The 20,388-nt window shown below is 41.2% G+C and overlaps 1 protein-coding gene across 1 annotated transcript in view; it reads right to left on the bottom strand.

The window, feature by feature from the left end:
• Positions 1-19,995, bottom strand: part of LOC135497858 (sonic hedgehog protein-like) — a 35,933-nt gene extending 15,938 nt beyond the window's left edge. Inside the window, exons 1-2 of the mRNA XM_064787825.1 lie at positions 19,840-19,995; positions 5,732-8,181 (exon numbers count right to left, since the gene is read on the bottom strand). Coding sequence (XP_064643895.1) covers positions 5,732-6,040 — 309 coding nt within the window. The 5' untranslated portion in view covers positions 6,041-8,181; positions 19,840-19,995. The remainder of the gene's footprint in view (positions 1-5,731; positions 8,182-19,839) is intronic.
• Between the last annotated feature and the right edge of the window lie 393 nt (positions 19,996-20,388).

A 20,388-nucleotide genomic window follows, 5' to 3' on the forward strand; every position in this document is an offset into this window, starting at 1 on the left:
TTTTTCACGTTGTAGGCGTAGGAAAAAGATATATCGATCAAATTGTTTATTTATAGACGTGTGAGCTTTCAAGCCGTTTGAATCAACTGTATCTGTCAGTGGGGTGTACATGTGGCACGCAGGAAAATATTCTCATGTCAGGTATTATGTATACACATCCTCTAACAAGCTTTACTTTTGAACCAAATTCTCTCAAAAACCCGATTATCGGATTTGTTTAAAAAGGTTAAATACTACCCCATATCAAGGAGAGTGTTTCATTTTTTTCAGTTTGATATCTGGCCGGGGGAGTTGTATGCAAACCTTGGTTTGTGTTGGTGACATGGATAGTTGACAAGAGGATTAAGGACGGCTATATTACCACTCCCGCGTCTTGCTTACGCTTAACACCTACAACCCCAAGAGGAACGATAATGTATGCTGTAAAATCTTATAGATGAGCGTTTGACTATAACCACATGGTTTATACTCCCTTTAAACATAGCCGGGGTATATTTTGATAAGATGCAAAAACCTTGGTGGTGGTCAAGATGATGACCATTATAGCTGAAATGCAACACTGGACGATTTGTTATGTAAAGTAGGAGAAAACTGGTGACGCCGGTAGAACATACGCTGTCAGCAAGAATCTCTTTCTGGCGATCAGTTATGGCAGAACGTACTTAACGAAAGATTGACGCAAGAATTGGTCCGATTTTGCAGCAAAACTAGGTCGATTCCTTGCAAGCTTGATTAGAAATTCCTTTTTTACGTCACAAAGTTTTGCAAAAATATATTGGTGTAAATTCAATGGGACAGAATTCCCACCATCGTATGGTCTCCCTGTCTTGCCGATGACCCCTCTGAAACAACTCCAAACAACATCAAAGCCACGATCTCAACCTGAAGAGGGCCAAATTGATACTCAAACACCAATCTATGGCCCTGCAATCATAGCCCGGAACCCTAAAATGACCAATTATCATTCTATCATGTCTACTCATAGGTAAGTAGGCCTATTTACACTATGCTGAGCCAGAGAGGATCCCTAAGAATGGCCATACTCCTGATGATAGATTATCTCTAAAGAAACCCGATATGCATGACACTCAGACCACAAGACCCGCGTTTAAATCAGATTCTCGCAATGATTTCAGGGTATTGTTTTCAAAAGATTTTTCCAGGATGGTTGTAAAATGGCGAGAGAAAGGAAGAGATGAACAATGTTTGTCGTCTTGTTTGTGCAAAGATCATAACTCAACTTTAAAATCAACCTGGTTTCTCTTTTTGGCTGAAAGCTTCGACCTGACGTTTCGTACACCATTGAAATCACTTTAACCTTACTTTCATACTTGTAAAAAAGAATCCAGTCATACCTTTTTTTCCAATGATAAGTTGGTGCTATCGTTTTAGGCGGACGCTGGTGTGGTATGTTCGGCGTGGGCCCAGAGACGCATAGGCATATTTGCTGTGTAGGTCTAAGTTAGGATATGTCAAGAATAAGACATATGATAGCCTTCTGACGACGTGTGTGCAAAACCGTAGGAAAATATTTGCCAAATCCGTCAGTACATATCAGATGTCGTTATATTGACCTGCACTTTGTTGCACCAGGCCTATAAGGGTTAGGTCACAGACTGGAGCCTTTGGTAAGCCAATTCCTAAACTTTTTATCCAGTTACGATTTATAGACTAACATTGCTTTTCGGGTTTCTTTGCCTTTCTGGTAGTTTCTCACACTAATCTGTGCCAAAGCCTATGAAGAATGTTGTGACTGTGACATGAATGGAAATCTATATCGCCATGTCTATATTTTGGCTTCCCAAACGAAAAAGACGTATTTGTTAGCATTATCAGCTACTAAAACTAAATCTAAGGCTATGTGCCATCATGTTGATCCTGGATTTGCTGTTCTTTAAGGTCGACTGTGTGCAGGGGCGTAGGGTATTGACAGCCGTGGCCTCTGTATACCATAATCCGTCAGAATATGATAGAGCCGAACACTTCCTCCAGGGGGCATTTTTTCTTCTACACCGGGCCTAATCTATTAATATAAGTGCGGATAAACAGACGTTGTGCAAGACTTCATAAAATGCATAAGTCTTCTCACATCGATGCAAATACATCAAAACACGGGTTAATCAGGGGTTATATTTTCTACGTCTTCACGACCGTGTATTTTTTTACCAGTTCTACTATTTATCGTATCTCCTTCTTTGATCGCGACGACAATTCTTAATTGAACAAAGGTTGGAGGGGCATTCCTATCTCAATAAAAAAACATTCCTTCTCGAGCGTTTTGACCGCTTGTCGGCCGTACATGCAACACAGAAGTTACGTAAGGATCATGTCCAACACACCTTAAGCAAATCGAACAATTATCTGTTACGCCTAGCAAGGCGCGCGACCTTTTCACCTCATGACAGCCCGTTCATATTATGCTTTGGTTTTTCATACAAACATAGCCACTCTCGGCTACCACTCAACATGTTTTAAACCAATTATTGTTTCACAATGAAAAGGTGTTTGCTAAGAAAAAATGCCTTCTTTTTTGTTGGACGGGGTGATCTACATGCCTGTGTGAATCACGTCAGGGCTTTATTCAATGGTATGCTAATCTCTATCCTCATGCTAAGTGAGAGAGTATAATTCGCAACAGCGGAATTTATCATGTTTTATCCAAAATATGTATTAATGCTAACACTTCTCCAAATCAGACCAATAAAGTTATATTGTTACCATGGTTATATTGAAAACGGTTGTCTTAACCAGACGATATTAGCCAGGATTCCCCAGCCTTACGAAGAGCTACGACCGTCATGTGCGAAGTATGCGTATGTAAATGTATTTTATCCATGGTTTTCTCTGAAAATCTCCCCTATTACTTCGAGAAGATGATTTACGAGTGTCGCTTATGAATTTGCACATGACTTAATGACACCTCTGGCCTTCGAACTTCGCACGCCGTCGCTGGTTGTGATTGCGAAACCTGGTGAAGGAAAAATATCTTAAAATCCGGATGTCCTAGCTCCAGTGGGCATTGGAGTACTCACAGTGCGGGCAGATCATCGTTACGTCCCCGAACAAGTTGCCCACAGTCTAGCACATGGAACATTTCCGTTCCGCAAACCTGCCATATTTACCTTCATGCTAACTTTACTTTTATAATTGGTTTTCGGTAAAGCTTGAAGAGAGCTGCTTTGATTGCAGGAAGCTCCCCGACCGGGGGAACATGACCGACCCTGTACGCCACTTCATTTCAAAATACGTCAGAAGCTGGAGTCTACAAGGCTACGCAAATGAAACATTCAGGATTTATACATCAATTTGAAAAACTTGATTATTTCAGCCAGTCTTATTCATGTCAATTGTCTGGTATTCCAAAACTATTCGCTATTTATTCTAAATCCATGGGAGTTTCATAAAGCAGGCCTATTTATAGAAAACAAATTGGTGGGAGGGACGTAAATGCACAGGTTGGCTGTAATATCAATATACGGATACTTAGATTAAACATCTTCGGGGTATCGAGCCGGGATTGTCCACTTGATATGCACATAATAAACAAGGTGTCATAGGTGGGGTCAATGTGTTACCCATCAACATCTTTATAATAGATTTTTAATATCAATTGTATATACATGTACGTATTTCCGAAAAAGTATTAATTCACGTAGTGTCATTACCAACTATTTTCATTTATTGTAGAAATAAATAAAAAAGAACTGAATTTGATTTTTATTTTCAAGCGGATACGGTTGCCGCTGCCACGAAAATGAGGCACCTTGTGTTTTTATTCACTAAAAATAGTGCTTTGCTGCATCCAAGGTGTCTTGGAATTACATAAAATACGTTATGTGATAGTTGGTGCAAATTATTCCGACAGTTAAACTTTAAAGTTTATCCTATTGTACTTGCTTAAACATAGTTCAGCATCATGACCTAATTGCTCAGCTTGCCCGGTGTAACAGTAACAAATGCCCCCCCTGGAAAAAGTGTCCGGCCCTATTGTATTCTGCAATATGGTTCTATAGAGACCCTGGCCGTCAATAGCTCAGAGATTGAAGCGCCTAATAGAATCCTTTGTTTCCCGGGCATTCTATCCTAGGACATTTTAAACTGCTACACCGGCGTTACTTTTCTGATGGTAATAAATCATATTACCAAACATTGCCTAAATATGGTAGGCGGTTTTGCTTCAAATATTTCCCATTCTCTAACCTGTCTGTGGATTACGAGGTTAGATCATCAGGCGTTACATCACCATTGTAGTCTCGGCCATGGATACAGCCGGTATAACACCAGCAACCATTCAAAAAAGATAATGATTTTTGCATTAACAATACTGCACAGTTTTCTCAGCGTATTTAGGAATGTCGCAATTACGTTTTTCCCGAGGTGTCAGGCACCTGTCATTATTTAATGAAAAGGGGTTTCGAGATTTTTGAAATGTGAGCTGGAATGCGCTGTCGTTAACTGGAGATATGAAGGGGCTAAAAAGTTGACACACCAGCGTGATAAAACCTTAGCCTATGGAATGTATGTTAGTGCTTTATATGGTGGTGAGCGCAACGATATAGTTGCAATGTATCTTTTCATATGAGGTATGTTCATTGGTATAATTTTGAAGTATCAAACTCCATTTCAAATTTCAAATTTTCTGAGCAAACCAACCTTGCAATATAAAGATTTTCTAAGCCCCGTGGGGAAATTCGATGGACAACAATTTTCAGAGAAAGGAAGAGTTAATCCTGAACGTATGCATGAACAAGGTCGAGACACTAGTCTGTGTCCCGATAGCCTTGGGTCAAAACAAATACAAGATATGTCCTCTATAAGCCTTAGTCAATCTGGTATCATTTATAAAAACACGAATTTTTGTGTTAAAGATAGAAAATACCACATGCTCATTTCCTGTCGCTGGCTGACCCGAAAGGCATATACAGGGTGTCACACTGACATGCATGCAGAAAGCGTCCATCTTAAAAATCTGTCTCTGCTGTTCTGGCATCTACAATGTACCTAAGAAAAAGGTTTCACGGGTGTTAAATACTGTTTAGTCGACAGGCTGGTGAACATTGTTCCATCTTCTGCAGTGACTTATTTAACAATGTAAGTCCGTGTTCTGGTGAAGTTAAATTCAAGCTTGGATTGGTAAAAGAAAGAAAACTTCACAAGTTATAACTCACACGCATGGTAAGCTGTCAAACCATACTCTAGTTTCGCCTATCTAAGACCGTTGCTGTCGAGAGTCCCTCAGAATATTCGTATGGTCTTTCATTGCCATTAAATTTGTATGTTCTTTTTTGGAAAGACAACGGTTTGGCCGCAGCATGCAAATCATTGGTTGTTCAGTGGTCGTGGCATCATATTCTAGCTTGGTCATTCTTTCGATGTGTAGTGATTAATCAACTGGTCTTATATTTGTGAAACTGAGCAAGAGATAAAGAACTAGAGAACTTTCGCGAGAGCAAGGCCCTGGTTGTTTAAAACAAGTTAATCACTAAATTGACTTGCAAGGCCCTGGTTGTTTAAAAAAAGTTAATCACTAAATTAACTGACGTTAACCTTAACTTGAATGTACCTCTACTGGGCCTGACTGCAAGAGTTAAGGTCAACACCAGCTTGGTGACATATCTTACTTTTCACAACCGAGCCAACATGGTAAAGTATAACAGTTTAGTAATGAGACAAAATGATAACTTTTAAAACTTCAAACAGTTTTTGATCTGAAGATGAAGAAGGCACTTACCTGAGTCATCCGTCTGTCAGCATCCGTACGCTCCTCCATCCGAAATACGATATCTGGATTATGGTTTACAACTAACTGATTGAATTTTTTCTTATCCGTCCTTGATATCTTTCCCTCCCCAATCCCGCTAGCTCCGAGCGTATTTTCCGAGACATTAGGCACATGCTGCTTGTACACTAATGGAGTCATTTTCTTGGGTCCCCTCCGCCGCCCCGACCCCCGCCCTGGGCCGCATTGGGAGGCGGGCTCAAAAAGTAATAGAAAGAGTAGGAAAAGTAATTGTATGTTTTGGTTCGTCCTGTTGGCCATGTTGTGCTGTGAGTTCGCAATGGTGCTGATAAGCACGATATGAAAAAGGAAGGTCTTTTCTTTTGTCTTCTTCGAATGCTAATCCCTTGAGCGACACTAATCCACCTTTTTACGTTTTATTCAAGACACATAAGTTTAAAAAGCAGAACCAACTTTTGAGTTACCTAAAACAGGCACTTCCGTATCAACTAACAGGATATTGGACCGTTTTTAAACCTGAAAATAGTTATTTGACACTTTTAGAGGAGCTTGTTCTGTGCCTTCGACTTAATCACGTTCCAATGGACCGAATCTCCCTTTAGTTTTACTTTCATATATAGTATTGTACCATTTATGTGACTCACTTTGTTCTATACAAACAGTTGTATGCTCTCCTCTTATCAGCGCCAAAGGTCCTCTCGTGTTCGGGTCCACGTTCTTGATATCCCAACTAAGACAAGACGACACTTCACTGAAAGAATGATCTCTCTTCCTTTATTCAACGTATTTTGTGATTTATCTCACCAATCCCATGGAAAGGTTTAGTCACTGTAATGTGTTTGGCCGTTTAAAGTCGGTATGTCGTCTATATATTTGACCAGTCAATAAAAAATCAGCTTGTGTGTCTAACCTTATTAGACAATATGAATGCAAAGGACGTTGATAAACACCGACCTGGTCCACTCTTGGCAAATCAATAGAGATTTTGTGCAAATCGAATGTACTATAATTATTGGTTTATTCGTCTCATACGAAATTAATGTCTTCAAAGACCTACATCAGGAAGAGTCACGAAAAGCTACGCAATCCCTGATGTCCCTCGATGCCGATTTGACACTTCTGCAAGTAACTTTGAGAATGGCACCGTCTCCTTCTGCGTTGCAATTTTGGCCGAATCCCTATGACACCCAAAAATCCTTAACACTATTACACTTATGCCTATACGATGAGTTTAAACCTCAGGTTGGAAGATGTGAAAAGTTTGGCAAAATCACAAATTCCTTAATATGAGAAACGAGGAAGTTACGTGGATTAGTTTCGGTTATATTCCTATGAGGGAATGCGTGCGAAGAGTGGTCGGACATGATGCACCGTGGTTGAAATCATTGGAGTGTTGATCTCGTCTGTTGACGAGGTCGCCGACCATCGGAGCTGATTGGTGACTAAATGTGACGGACAGTGTTGAGTGGCCTCGTCGGTGTCGAGAACAAGTGGCTGTCCGTCATCGCCTGGGTCGGTCAGAGGGCCAATAGCGGCTTCTAGAACAGACAGACTCCTCGAAATCCTGTGATAGAACAAGATAGCAACTTCATTACGCTTCACCGCTCAACTCCAAATATGAGATTATCAAAACTTACTAACAATAAATTTGATATCAGACCTTCGCTATGCGTCACTACTTTATCTCTGCTAGATAAAAACAAAGGTTTCAGAATATGGTCTCCCTAAAGGTTCAACTAGTCCGTTTTGTTGATGGAATTATCGGCAAAGTCTGATTATCTCCGCACCAGAGCCGCACAGGCCAACGATCTCATAATATTGTCTTTTGCGTCCAGTAGTTCTGACGTGTATTATCAACTGCTGCAAACGTCTCTATAGGACGATATGCGTTTCTTTCTGCAAGAAATGAAGACAGTTGCATCCAAATCAAGGCTAATCAACTATTTTATTAGACGTTTACAAAATATCCTAGAATATATCACAGTCACAGACCTGATAAATAAAACAGTAAGTCTTGGTATATCCTATTTTGCGGTTGTTTTGAAATAACGAATCCTCTGAAATTCATTTGTACTCTCTCATAACAGCTTATCTATCTCCAAAAGACAAGAACTGGCTAAAATCCAGATATCATTTAATTCCTTTCTCAAATTGAGGGTTTTTTTTCAACTTGTGGATGCACGCCTAGTGTCTTTTTCAATTCCAATCGATCGCATTCCGAGATGATCTCACATTTCTCCCAATGCCCACAGCGACCTATCGTTGAATGACAGTCCTTCAAAGTTCAGAATTAAAGTATTGTCCGCGGCTATTATTGGCCTGTAAACGTCTTAAATCCCGTCTTGTCTAGGCGAACCATAAGTAGTCTATATTACGTTGTTTTATCTCGTCTATCCATTCGTTTTCTTCAAGCTATGACAAGGGCAGCGCACAATCGAAAGCTGAAAGTATAAATTGAGTTTATATGCATATGTGGTTAACTATAGAAAATCGTGTTGAGTGTATAATCCAAGCTAGGATTTTGTGCAATGTGGTATTAAGTATGTAACGCTGGGGCTATTTGCTATACCCTGTAATTGATGTTTGGATATGTGCCATTTTAATTATTTTCAAAACTACAAGGAATCCTTGATATCTTTTTACTTTTGCTCAGGTGCAAAAACTGCTAGACACCCCAATACATGTATTTCGGATTGTTCTTAAAAGTAAAAATAACCATTCTAATTTTTCGCTCAAGTCCAAGAGGCGCATAAATTCTAATTAAATCGTCATCTCTAGTGTCGTCAAACGCTAATGAGTTTGCACCTGTAGTTATTCCAATATTCTTTACTAAGATGAACTAGATGTCAAAGACCATGAACAAAAACAACAAAACCTGTAATCGGATAAGCGATATTTTGGTTGCAGTGAAAAAACTGTAGGGCTTGTACATCTCAATTACGGGCATCTTTATCATTGTTATTCGAGGGGACTTTTCCCAAAACCAGTCATCGTAACGAATAGTTCCGCTGGAGTTCATTATGATTTGTCAAATATGACTTTCCATGATATCGGGACAGCCGAACAATCGATGCATTTTGGTGTAATTCAATGTTTCCCAGACCACCAAACGAGATCATAGACATCAATGAATGACATTAATTATCACTCATTATGGTGCCCGTGTTTGCGGTTAGATACTTAATTGACGACAATCTGTTGAAAACATCCAATGGCGATATCATTAAAGGATGCATTGCTTAAACTATTTCTCAGTGTGATATACGCGACAAGTGGGAACGTGTGGAACACCAATCTGTACATTATGTCATAACAAGAGTCATGCTTTAATAGGAAAGGAAGATGTCTTTGAGTGATTTTAGTAATATCAATTGATAATAAAGGCTTACGTCATCTCCTGGTGTTCAAAATGGGAAATATATATACATGTACTAAGTAGTTGGACTATCAATAAACATATGTGACGGAATGGTGTACCTCTTTAATACAGCAACAGTCACTTGATCGATATATGATTCATCATGCTGTAAAAGTGTAAACATGTGAAAGGGTAGCCATTCTAAGACTGCCTATCGGTGGTATGATTTTTTATGATGTCAAAAAGTATTTTTTTCAAAGTTAGTCGATTGATACTAAATTGCTCTCCTTACTTTTTTAGCTTATTAGAATAATCCCTTGGGGACACCGTCTTCTTGTCGAAGAATGTAATGAGTCGCGTGCGCTATAACTTTGCCTTGGATTATGACAACATCCCCTCTCATTATCCCGATAATTGCTCAAATGACACCGAACTACAAAGCGCCAAACATTCAAAAAATGGGAACAAAACTCAACAAGGACGAAAAATGTTAATCCGCCCATGTTTGACAAGCGTTTTGTGAGGAACACCACAAGTTATCAACCCGGTATGCAATATGTTCCTCTTGACCCTCCACACGTAATTCCCCAATGGCCTCGTCTCTATTTTAGTTTTGTGATCTGTTTTGGGTGTTATACTTTGAGTGGCAATATTCCAAACACGGCGCCTGTTTTCTGGCTTAAACGCTCATAAGACTCCTTGAGTGACCGATCAATTTTTTTCAGAAGTGATGGCTTCATTCTTTTTTCAACGATTTTTTAGAATAGAGATTGACTTTAAAAGCTTGACACCTTGCCAGACAGGTCGGAGAAACTATTGCATTTGTGTTTGTTCTGGCTTATCTGGTCTTCAAGAGAATTTCGAAGGAGCAATTCAATGTCCTTCTCACGCCTCAGTCGGTTTCAAAGTAGTTGATGCATCGTCAAGTCATCTGCGAGTTTATGAATGGAGCCCTTTTGCGGGCCCCTTTGTTTACAAGTTTATTAGGCTCGCTGAATTTAGCAAACTGTGCACCAGACTTTTAAACAGGAAATGAGAAGGTACCATTTCTCGGGCGGTAAAAATAAAAAGTGGGCTCTTGCGCTTGTTGCGAAACATCCTTCAATGACTACGGTATATGCATCGCCTATGTCAGAAAGAACACAGAAAGAAAATTCTATCATTGAGAGTTTAATAGTCAAACGAGACAATTCCGGGAAATATTTGTTGTTTCCGATGTTCATTTTCCCAATTAGTGCATTTCTGTGTCCACCGATTCAACAGATGCGAGTTTCCCAGATTCGTCACTCTTATCCCCATCTCACCATCACGAAGTCCCATTGCGTCCTCTAAAGGGTTATTCAAAAGAGGCTGATAGCTGATAATTGATAATTGATCTTGCTTCAAGCAATGTTCACTCACCGTGGATTGAGCAACAGTCTGCTGAAACAGTGATCTAACCAATAACCATTAATTTTGTCTGGACCTTCTCAAGTTCGAGAATTTTTTTTTTGTTTCGGCACACGATACGTGCTCTCTTGAAATATCAGTCGTGGCACTCATTTTAATAGGACCATTGCCTTGAATCAAGGAGAATAGGGGAAGAGCGTCTTCTACGTGTTATATTAGAGTTCCTGCTTTACTGCCGTGCCACTTTTACTTTTTCACAGGGGACCGATCCCTTGTATTTCTGCTGTTCTGTATGTCACGTGCCGGTGACGTCATTGGGGAAGCCCTTTGAAAAACGAGGTTCTGTCTGCAGAAGCTCGGATGTGCGCGCACTGTGGAACTTGAATGTCGTCTAGAGGGCATTTCATAGGGTATGTCAGAAACAACGAAGTGACGTACTTCCTTTTTCCTCCTTGCCCTCAAACGACGAAACAGTAGCCATGATATTGCTAGGTCATTTACCCATGTTCTACATATCGGGATCTTTGAACATTAACAGTCGGGTATGCGGAAACGGAACGGAAAGACTCAAAGGCAACAATTTAATCAGTCTGCTTTAACAACTATTTACTAGAGTAATCCAATTATTGGTTCCCAGCAGACGACTGTTGGTGGAGATTTTTAATCATTTCTCTTATCGTGCGACGCCGCGGGAGCGTCTGTTGTAGACTATGGTTGTGATTATTTGGTAAATATACCCATGGTTATATTGTTACTGTATGGGTTCAGACCCTTTGTTCGTTAACCCCTTGCGGTAGGTGAGTATTGTTCCGGCATAATTATGCGTCCAAAGGACATACCATTCATACTGTTTGAGTTCAAATTTGAAAATACCCTATTTTGCCCTTCATTTACCTGTCTTGATTTCTAACTTTAATTTCTCGAGCGTATTATCATATATGTTTAACTTCTTAGCAGTTGCTTGACTTCCCGACTTCACCTTAACCGACCGGATATGCGCCAGTACGGACGGAATATGTGCCCCTATGAATCTTGTGCTTTGTCAATTATAATCAGAGTAATTTCTGAGCAATCAGATACAATAACGATTGCCTGCTTGTCTGCCTGTGTCATTGGGAGCCTATAAGAAAACTAATAAAAGGAACACACAGTACCATCTTGCAAACGACAGCTAAGTATATATGCCTCGGGGCAATGCAACAGCTGATTATTGCCATATTGCGATGTGTTTCAAAAGTTCGTATAGAGTTTTTTACAACGTACAGCATTCTCAAAGCATTTCACATGTACATTACATGTAATAATGACACTATCAATGAATATGATATCGCGATATATATGAAGTGATATTGATGTCGTTTTAACATCTTTGCAACGGCAAAAACGAAATGTATGGACACCGTCGATATGGGAGTTTTCGTCTACTCGGCGTACATTCAGGTGCACGCGGCACCAACTGGCCCTTCTTGGAAGCAGACACGTTCAATCATTCCTCACTCAAGCAGGTTTGTCACCAAAACTCGAAAACAGTCATCTCCGCTGTTGATATTGGTCTCGAATGCATAGCAATATTCATCCCAGAATCTGTTAGACAAATTTGTCAAGCCATCGTACACTTTTATCTTTGTGATTTTATGGTAAGCTTATGACCAAAGATATTGCGTAGATGTCCACAGTTCCTGTGAATCGAAAGAAGTTGGTCACGCCACGTGATAAAGGACCAGTTGACCAAATGGACCAAAAGTCGAAAGCTTGTAAAGAGGGGCTCCTAGTCTGAGGGTAAGTTTTCTGGTCGCTGCGACGTATACACATGCAATACATTGACGATGGACCGCGAAGTCAAAGCCTTTCTGCATTTGGCTATCTTCGCATGTCCTAATTCATGTTCGGAAATGGTCGGGAAAACTGCTTGGCTGAACATGTTGCTAGCTGGACATGTCGCAGTGGCCAACACGCGGAGACGTACTGTATAAGCTACACTTCTTCGCCTTTACAGAACTGAACAGATATTTCTGATGGCGTTTGAATGAGCCAATCAGATTGATAGATTATAATGCAAATTGTGCCTTCTTCACAGGGTTTGATGCTTTGTTCATGCCTCCTGTGGCCTGGAAGAGCAAGCCTTTATGCCCGCCTCATTTTTTATAATGCCATCTATGGTTAACATCAGGAACTGGAAAGGACTGACTTGCCGAATTGCGCTGACCAAGTGGCCCATTGCCAACAGTACTGATGCGAAAGGTTCGCTCAGAATAGTTTGGATCTGGCGACAGTCATAAAGATGAGCAAGGCACTCTATCGGTTACACTTCGAAGTTTATTTTTCCAAGAACATGTTTATAATATGTAAATAAAAAAAACGAACAGCTAAATAGTCGAAAGACCTTGACATCAGAACGCATTAAAACATTTTCAATTACCACTAACGGTTTTCTAACGCACTCCAATTGGCTACTGTTATATCGTGGCTCCACTAAGATCTTGGAGACGTTGCTTATAGCTAATATTTTCCCTCATTCAACAAGTTTACCAATAACCCAGAGCATCTTAACCATTGTTTGGCGAGTCTGGATGGCTCTAGCCATTCCTGAGCATCTCCTTGAGGGAACCGAATCGCTATAGTCTCGTGTCTACGGTCGGGGACCCAGCGCCGCGAGTCTAGCCCGGGCCAGGCACCGCTCGCTCCACTGGTTAAGTTTACCGTCTCCGTCCTGCCTCCTTTATATTTCTGTTTGAATTTAATGACCGGTTTATTGGATTTTGCGATCAGATAACGCCTTTATGCATGCAGTTATGAAATCTGATGAGTTTTCAGCGTAATTTGTTTATTTAATTTTATTGAAGTGATTATTTTCCATTTGGTTTCGCGTTTTTGAAACCTTTTGTACGCCATCTCGACGCCATGTTTTTTTTCTGGAACTTTCTTCAAAAAGTTGTCGAGACATCACCCATAACCGATTAATTATTTGAGGCGAAATCCTCCCTTCTTCAGCACCGGTGTAGAAGTAGAAAATGTCACCTTGGAAAAAGTGTCCGGTCTTATTGTATTCTGACGCATTAGTTCTATAGAGGGCATGACCGTTGATAGATTAGGGATTTAAACGCAGAATAGAACACTTGTTCCCCGGACATTCTATGCTGTAGGACATTCAAAACCACTGCACCGGTTGCAGTAAAGAACCATGTATTGACCTAAAAATGGCTCTGATTTGATGTGATGAGCATAAAAAGTTCATACTTTTGTCGTTTCTGCCTATTCTGTAGATTTTACCGTGTTGGTATGTTCAACAGCGATTTTGGAGCAGTGTTTAAACGGATTAATGGAATCTCTATGGATAAGATTGGTAATCTTTTAAAAAATGTATAATCAATAAAAGCAGTTAGGAATTGATGTTCCACAGTGGACGGATCGAACAGAAGCATTATTTATCACATTCACCTTGTCACAGAGATTCTGCGTATTCTCCATCACATAATATGATAAGAGCACCCAGCTCTGCCGTATCGGTGTGTACACGAACGCTACTACGTACGATCCGTAGTGGCACATCATTCGCCTCGTCAACCCGGCTAGACAATTGGAATGACAGTTTATTCGATTTGAAGCCAGCAGAATGTGTTGCTCATCTAAGCAATTCGATCCCTCGCTCTGTGGACATTTAGCTTCCGTGTACATGAAGCTAGACAGTATTCTGTCTGCCTGGCGGTGGACCAAGTCGTAGTACGCGTGACCTGAAGCTGTAGTCAGTATATTGACCAAAAGTTGCTTTAGAAAACTACAGCAAGAGTAGGTCTGAATTTGTGTCGATCGCAAGCTTTGTTGACTTTGGATGGTAATCCTCTTTCTACCTTGGAAACATTATAAAGCATCGGAGGCTTTGGCATGTTATTCGGCCAACAAGTGTACTTATTGACAATCACTTCTCAGCGAGACATCTTGTACACTTTAAGATGGATTTATCAAGAGTGGTCTTTTCAGGAAACAGTATGTTCAGTTACTTCAAAGTCCAGTCATTACCACCTTCCTTCATGTAAATCGCCCCATTATCGCTAAGCGTTTGTCAAATGCTTTCACGGAAAAGCACAACTGTTCCAATGAAGGACAGTACTCGGCGTGTGATTGGTCATACCGTCCTTAAGCAAGAACCTGCTTGTCATCTCGCCTTATCTCAACTAGAGCTTCCCTAATGCTTTGACAGTGATCTTACTAATGCCACATTGATGGATATCACTGCCCCTGGAATTATACCCGTCTGATCCTAGCTGCGATAGGCATTACGACTGGTCACAGCCAAGGTAATCGAGGGTAATCGGTGATACGATGTCTGATGAGATTGCGTTCTTCGCTGCTACGTTGACGCCGCCGAATCCCAATCAAAACTTACAATAAACAAATATAAAGAGCTGTCTCGAAAGATTAGATTTATTAAAATGTCTTGTAGGGATTGAGTAAACAGAAAAACATCGTGGTTGTAACCATTCCAAAGGAATTATACGAAAGATGTCAATGTCATTCGACATAGCTTATTTAGAAGTACATGTACAGTGTTCGTTTCCATCGCAAAACGGGACTATAAAATGTAAAATAATAGAAAAACACCGCAACAGAAATCTCCGGGGGAAAGAAAGATCGCATCTTTGCTTTTGGCATCATTAATCCGGTTTATTTGTGAACCGCTTTATTTATACCTGCCCGTATAAAAATGTACTACCAAAGACCAAGACTGCTATACCTGCCAGTAATGTACTACCAAAGACCCAGACTGCCAAATTGAATGAAACAAGACACCTCTGTCCGTAGTGGTACCTCAATCTCGGCAGGCCGCCAGCCACGGCGCACCCGGAATAGCCTCAGACAGCAGATTTATCGCATTCTCACACAGAGATTTCCGACCAGCCAGCAAAATCCCTTCACTGGGAGTAGATAGTATTCGCCAAATCATTCCAGCGGTACAGTCTGGCTGAGAATCATCAGGAATAGTTTCAAGTTACAGATACTGGACTGTACCAATCTTTCGGGTCGATCAACTGGTTCAGTCTGCGCATATATTTTTTTCTGGTTATAAAATGTGGTCGCTCACAAAGAGACCGATCTGCATTTATTCTGAGGTTGAGATAGTTGTTACATGTGGGTGCCCCCACATGGACATGCTTTATTCCTTCACACAAGTAACCATGCAAGTGGCCCACCGAGTCAAAGCAAGTTATGTCACTAACGCTGGCGTTAAAATGTCGTCAAAATGACGCCACTCCACTCCGGCGTAAGACAAGGTTAAACCAATTCGGTTGCTTGTGTTGATGCTTTGATTGTCAACACACCCGGACGAGAGAAGCCCCTGCACTGACTACCTCAGCCGGTCGACGCCATCGGCTAACCTTACTGAATGACCAATTACCGTAGACGCCGAATACGGAAGTATGTAATCAAGTGCTCATTGATATGACCGTGTATGAATACAAACCACTTCCCGAGATGAAAGCGACGGCTTCCCGGGGTAGCTTTGTCTGATCGATGGAGGGCTACGGGAACTAATGGTTGCCCTGGACTAAACCACTCCGTGAGGTGACGCTACGAATGGTGTTGATTACCACGTGGTGGCGGATGCTGAGTTTCTCGACAATGAAATGAATATAACATCAACCACAATTCCCCACAGAAACGAACCAATTTGAGAACTATAGTTCATTCTATAGTTGAGTGACTTTCTAGAAATTTCCCACGTACATTGGCGCTATTTCTGAGTAATTTAGTTTTTTGCCAACTTTACCTAAACCGGAGGACGCTGCATCTTTTTTTAGCACTGACGCACCGCAGGATTCCCGATTGACATGTCCTTAATGATGCCAAAGTGATCGATATGGATGCTGATTGGCATTAGGCGAAACCTCAATGCATCTGACCCTGAAGCTCAAGACGAAACGAGTCTATCTTTGACGATGATGTCACCTTCGAATAGTCGCGAAGGAATTATTTGCAACCTGTGGAATGTGGTTGAATGCATGGCTTGTATGATGTTCTTACGACCGAGACTGAGGTTATGGCTTCGAATCTCCTAAATTCAGTATATCATGTCTGTGTACACTCCGGACGTAGTGGGCCGGCCTCGTGAGACCCCATTAGGTTGACGCAATGGGCTGCCCAGGGAGTCTACTGGTAGGAGGATGATCGTCGCACTCTCTGATAATCCTGTGGACTATGAGCTACCAAAGTACTTTGTTTTAATGATACACAAGTCACCATGATTGATCTCGATGGACATTAGGCAACAACTCAATCACGCTAACCTTTAGGCTCCATACGACACAAGTATGTAATCTTGACCTCATTACACTTTGTTTCCCCGTTAAGGAAATGTTCACTAATTGCTCTCTATGTGTGATAATTCTCGGGAAAATTCACCGCATCACCGTCATACCACTACCCCTTGGACGAAGGGCGGTTGAGACCAACCACACGCAACCTGGGCGTGAAAGCCACCGCCACAAGACAGCGCGGTGCAAAGGAAAGTGAACTCAAGTCTGAAAATTGATTAACCCCGAGCGGTGTCCGATTGCACTGTCTCACTACCATCGCCTGTGATCACAAATCAGTTGCCCCGTTACTCATCCAAGTTGTTATCAAGCTAGTAATGAGCAATATCGCAATTGACCACTTGCGGTTAATTCCCGGATTTCTCACAGTAGCAACAGATTTGAGTGTGAGTCAGAGATTAAGCCATTACTACTGCTACTCCGTCTTTAATAGCCTCCGATATTGAGACAAATAACTCATTTGTCCGCTCAATGGTTTATCATCAATATCACGCAGTTCAACGCGGTTGGGTTGTCGATTGCAATATTTCGACATTAGTGCTGAACTGTGAGGACGCGGGTTTTTCGAAAGCTGAAAAACCTTTCTTTCTAAGAGTGCAGTGTGACTCTTTCGTCAATTACCCACCAAGATCAATATTTCCCGCCCCTTACGTCTCCAGTGAGGACACTCCGAGATATATACCGGTCAAGGAGGACTTAATCCTCCTCCGCTCCCTCTCCGACATCGATACGCCACACTAACCTCTTCACCCGATAACCACTTGGCGATCATTCGCTTTCCGCAGCTTTAGGCGTCGCGCAAACGGGCGAGTTTTATCGCTGCGACCTGTGATTATAATCGACTAAAAGATCTCGTCAACGGTAAAATCACAAATCGCTGGGTTTGGCGTTGGTCGTTGATGATATGATCTTATAGTGTTAACAGAACTAGAACAAGCTCATATCATCAGCGAGAAAAGTGATTTTATCAAGAGATAACGTTTGAGTTATGGCCTTCCTTTTTAGATATGTGTAAAATGACGTTTGTTGTTCAATGTAAGTGAAGTGCTATACCCAAGTTATTTGGCAATTGACTCAAAAACACAAATATTGACTTAACCAGGTGAATCAATCTCCGTTATTTATGCCACTAAAACATATAAGTTCCAACTTTTAACATGTTGAAAGTAACATTACTCATAGCTAAGTGGTCGTACTGATAACAGTATGTGTCCCATAAAACAGCTCTCTGTTCAAGTTATTTCGAGAATCACCTTATGGCAAGACTTCTAGTTCGAGTCTATTCCGGCCCAAATTCCTAATCATGCACGAATAAAGTTTCAGCACAGTTCCAGCGAAGTTGTTTTCACGCGATCTCTGAGAATGGGGATTTATCTTATATACTCTGAAACATACAAAGTAGCATTTCGATTCACAGTCATCCAACGGTTGCCGACAGGGAAAGGAATACACTGACTTACTGACGTTTTGTCAGCCAAAGATGAGGTGGGAAACCGACTATGATAAAAATATATCGACGCCTGGGGTATGAGTAAGCCCTACATGTAGTTTGCGAAGTTCTTTGTTCATTTGTTTGAGGATACAACACTCGCCCAACATCTGCAGGAAGTGTAACTTAAGTAAAGACCTCAGCAACATGTCACGACCTTATTCCTACCACAAGCGTTACCTTAATATTGATTATTGCCCTCAAATGTGAGCAGCTAAACCGAAGAGATCTCAGACAATCCGCTACAAATTATCTCTAAACTCAAAGATTTTAAACATGTCTCAGCAGATGACTGATGACACATTCCGAGAACCTTTATTAGCAGTTTGTTATCAGAGGCTGCCCTCGTGTCTGATACAGAAATTGAAGTTAAATCCTTTCCAAAGGCGCTTTGGCTTCCAAGGTCTTTGAGGAATATCAAAGAAGAGCAGTAGCTAACCATTCATCTTCGACCACTACCGTCAGAGAGCATACATTTTCTGAGATGGACCCGAGCCCCAACCACCTGGTCGGGTGTTCGGCATCCAATATAACCACTACACCACCGCTCGTTAACTGGGTTCCACGGAACCAGATGTGGCCATCGTAGGAACCCAATAATGTACTCCAGACTCTCTTGAACGACACTAACTACAACATGCCAGTCACCCTCTGTTCCTTAAGAGCGCTGTCAAGATGCCCGCAGCGTTTGACTCTGCAGCCACCGGAAAACGTCGGCGGACAGGTCCGCGGTCAAAGACTACTTGTTTCCACTGCTTCTGATGCAACAAGTATCAAGAGAAAAATCGCATTCCAAGATCTTTTTCCGATCGACGAGGAGCCAACATAATCGATAATAACATGATAAACGGTAGACGTAAACGCGGTCTTAATCCCGGCCAAATACCACGATTCCCTTGGCTCCTATAATACATTACGTTGATTTGTTTAGGTCCATCGACCACATTGAAAGCTTTTTTATAGGGGATCGACGTCATCAAGATTTACTCAAATGACTCTTTGATAGACTGGAGAACAATGTGGTTACGTAATTTCTTTCGGTTTTTCCAAACACAAAATATGTATTTCGCGAATTTTTCTTTCGCATCAAGATTTTACGCGGAATCGATCAGCGAACATTCCGAAGTTCGTGTAGATATGATTTTAAGCAATTTCGAACAAGCACCAACTTAATCATGAATGCAACATACAGTGGACATAGTCTACAGTATATATGATTTTTAAATCCATTGGAGACCTTTAGGAAATCGATGCGGACGGAGAATTGCATAAGCGTGACCTGAGCCAACACTAGCGTATTGGAAGTTATACGTCTGACATCTATGTAATCAGCAACAAATTAACAAACAAAATATCAAACCAAAATGTTGTTTATACATCAATATCTATTTTTGTGATCATGTCTTTTGCACAAAAAGTAAAAGGTATAATCATCTTCTCGGCACCAACACTGCGCAACAATTATATTCAAGATGAAAAAAATGTAGTTAAATGAACGACAACTGCTTACACCATTTAAAAAAAGAACCTGGAAGAAACTACTGTAACTTACCTTGTAACTGTACAACTTCAAAGTAATCCGAGAACACCAGCAGTAACCAAGCTAAAAGGACCGATTTAAATCTGCCTCCTCTATAACTGATCCAGATAACATCATCGAGTGTTTTAGTATTCCGCGGTCCAGGTTATATACCCCACCGTCTGTGCGTCGGTCCGGTCGTCGCGACCTAACTCTCTCGCTCAATAAGTAATAGTGACCCGCTGGTTTGATCCACAAACATTGTCCTCTTGGATAATTACTGCATTCCCAGAAATAGGGATCGATATTCGCTGAGGGGATCGGACACGTCTTGCGGTTCCTTCGAGATTTAACCCAAATGGCCCTTAAGCCTTTATTCTGCCGAAGCTTGCGACAGAGTGTCGTTTCGGGTTTACCCTCCTCCCTTATAACGGACAGACGGCGCAGGGGCGACCGGTAGAAACTTGAATAAGTGTAAACAGTAGTGAGACCTGCCAATTACATACTCTGAGTCTGGGTATTGATAGCAAATTTCGTCACAAACGCTAGCTTCAACTTGACTTGGCCTTATCTACTTTGGTA

Source organism: Lineus longissimus, chromosome 13 (assembly GCF_910592395.1).
Source record: "Lineus longissimus chromosome 13, tnLinLong1.2, whole genome shotgun sequence".
NCBI classification, from domain to species: domain Eukaryota; kingdom Metazoa; phylum Nemertea; class Pilidiophora; order Heteronemertea; family Lineidae; genus Lineus; species Lineus longissimus.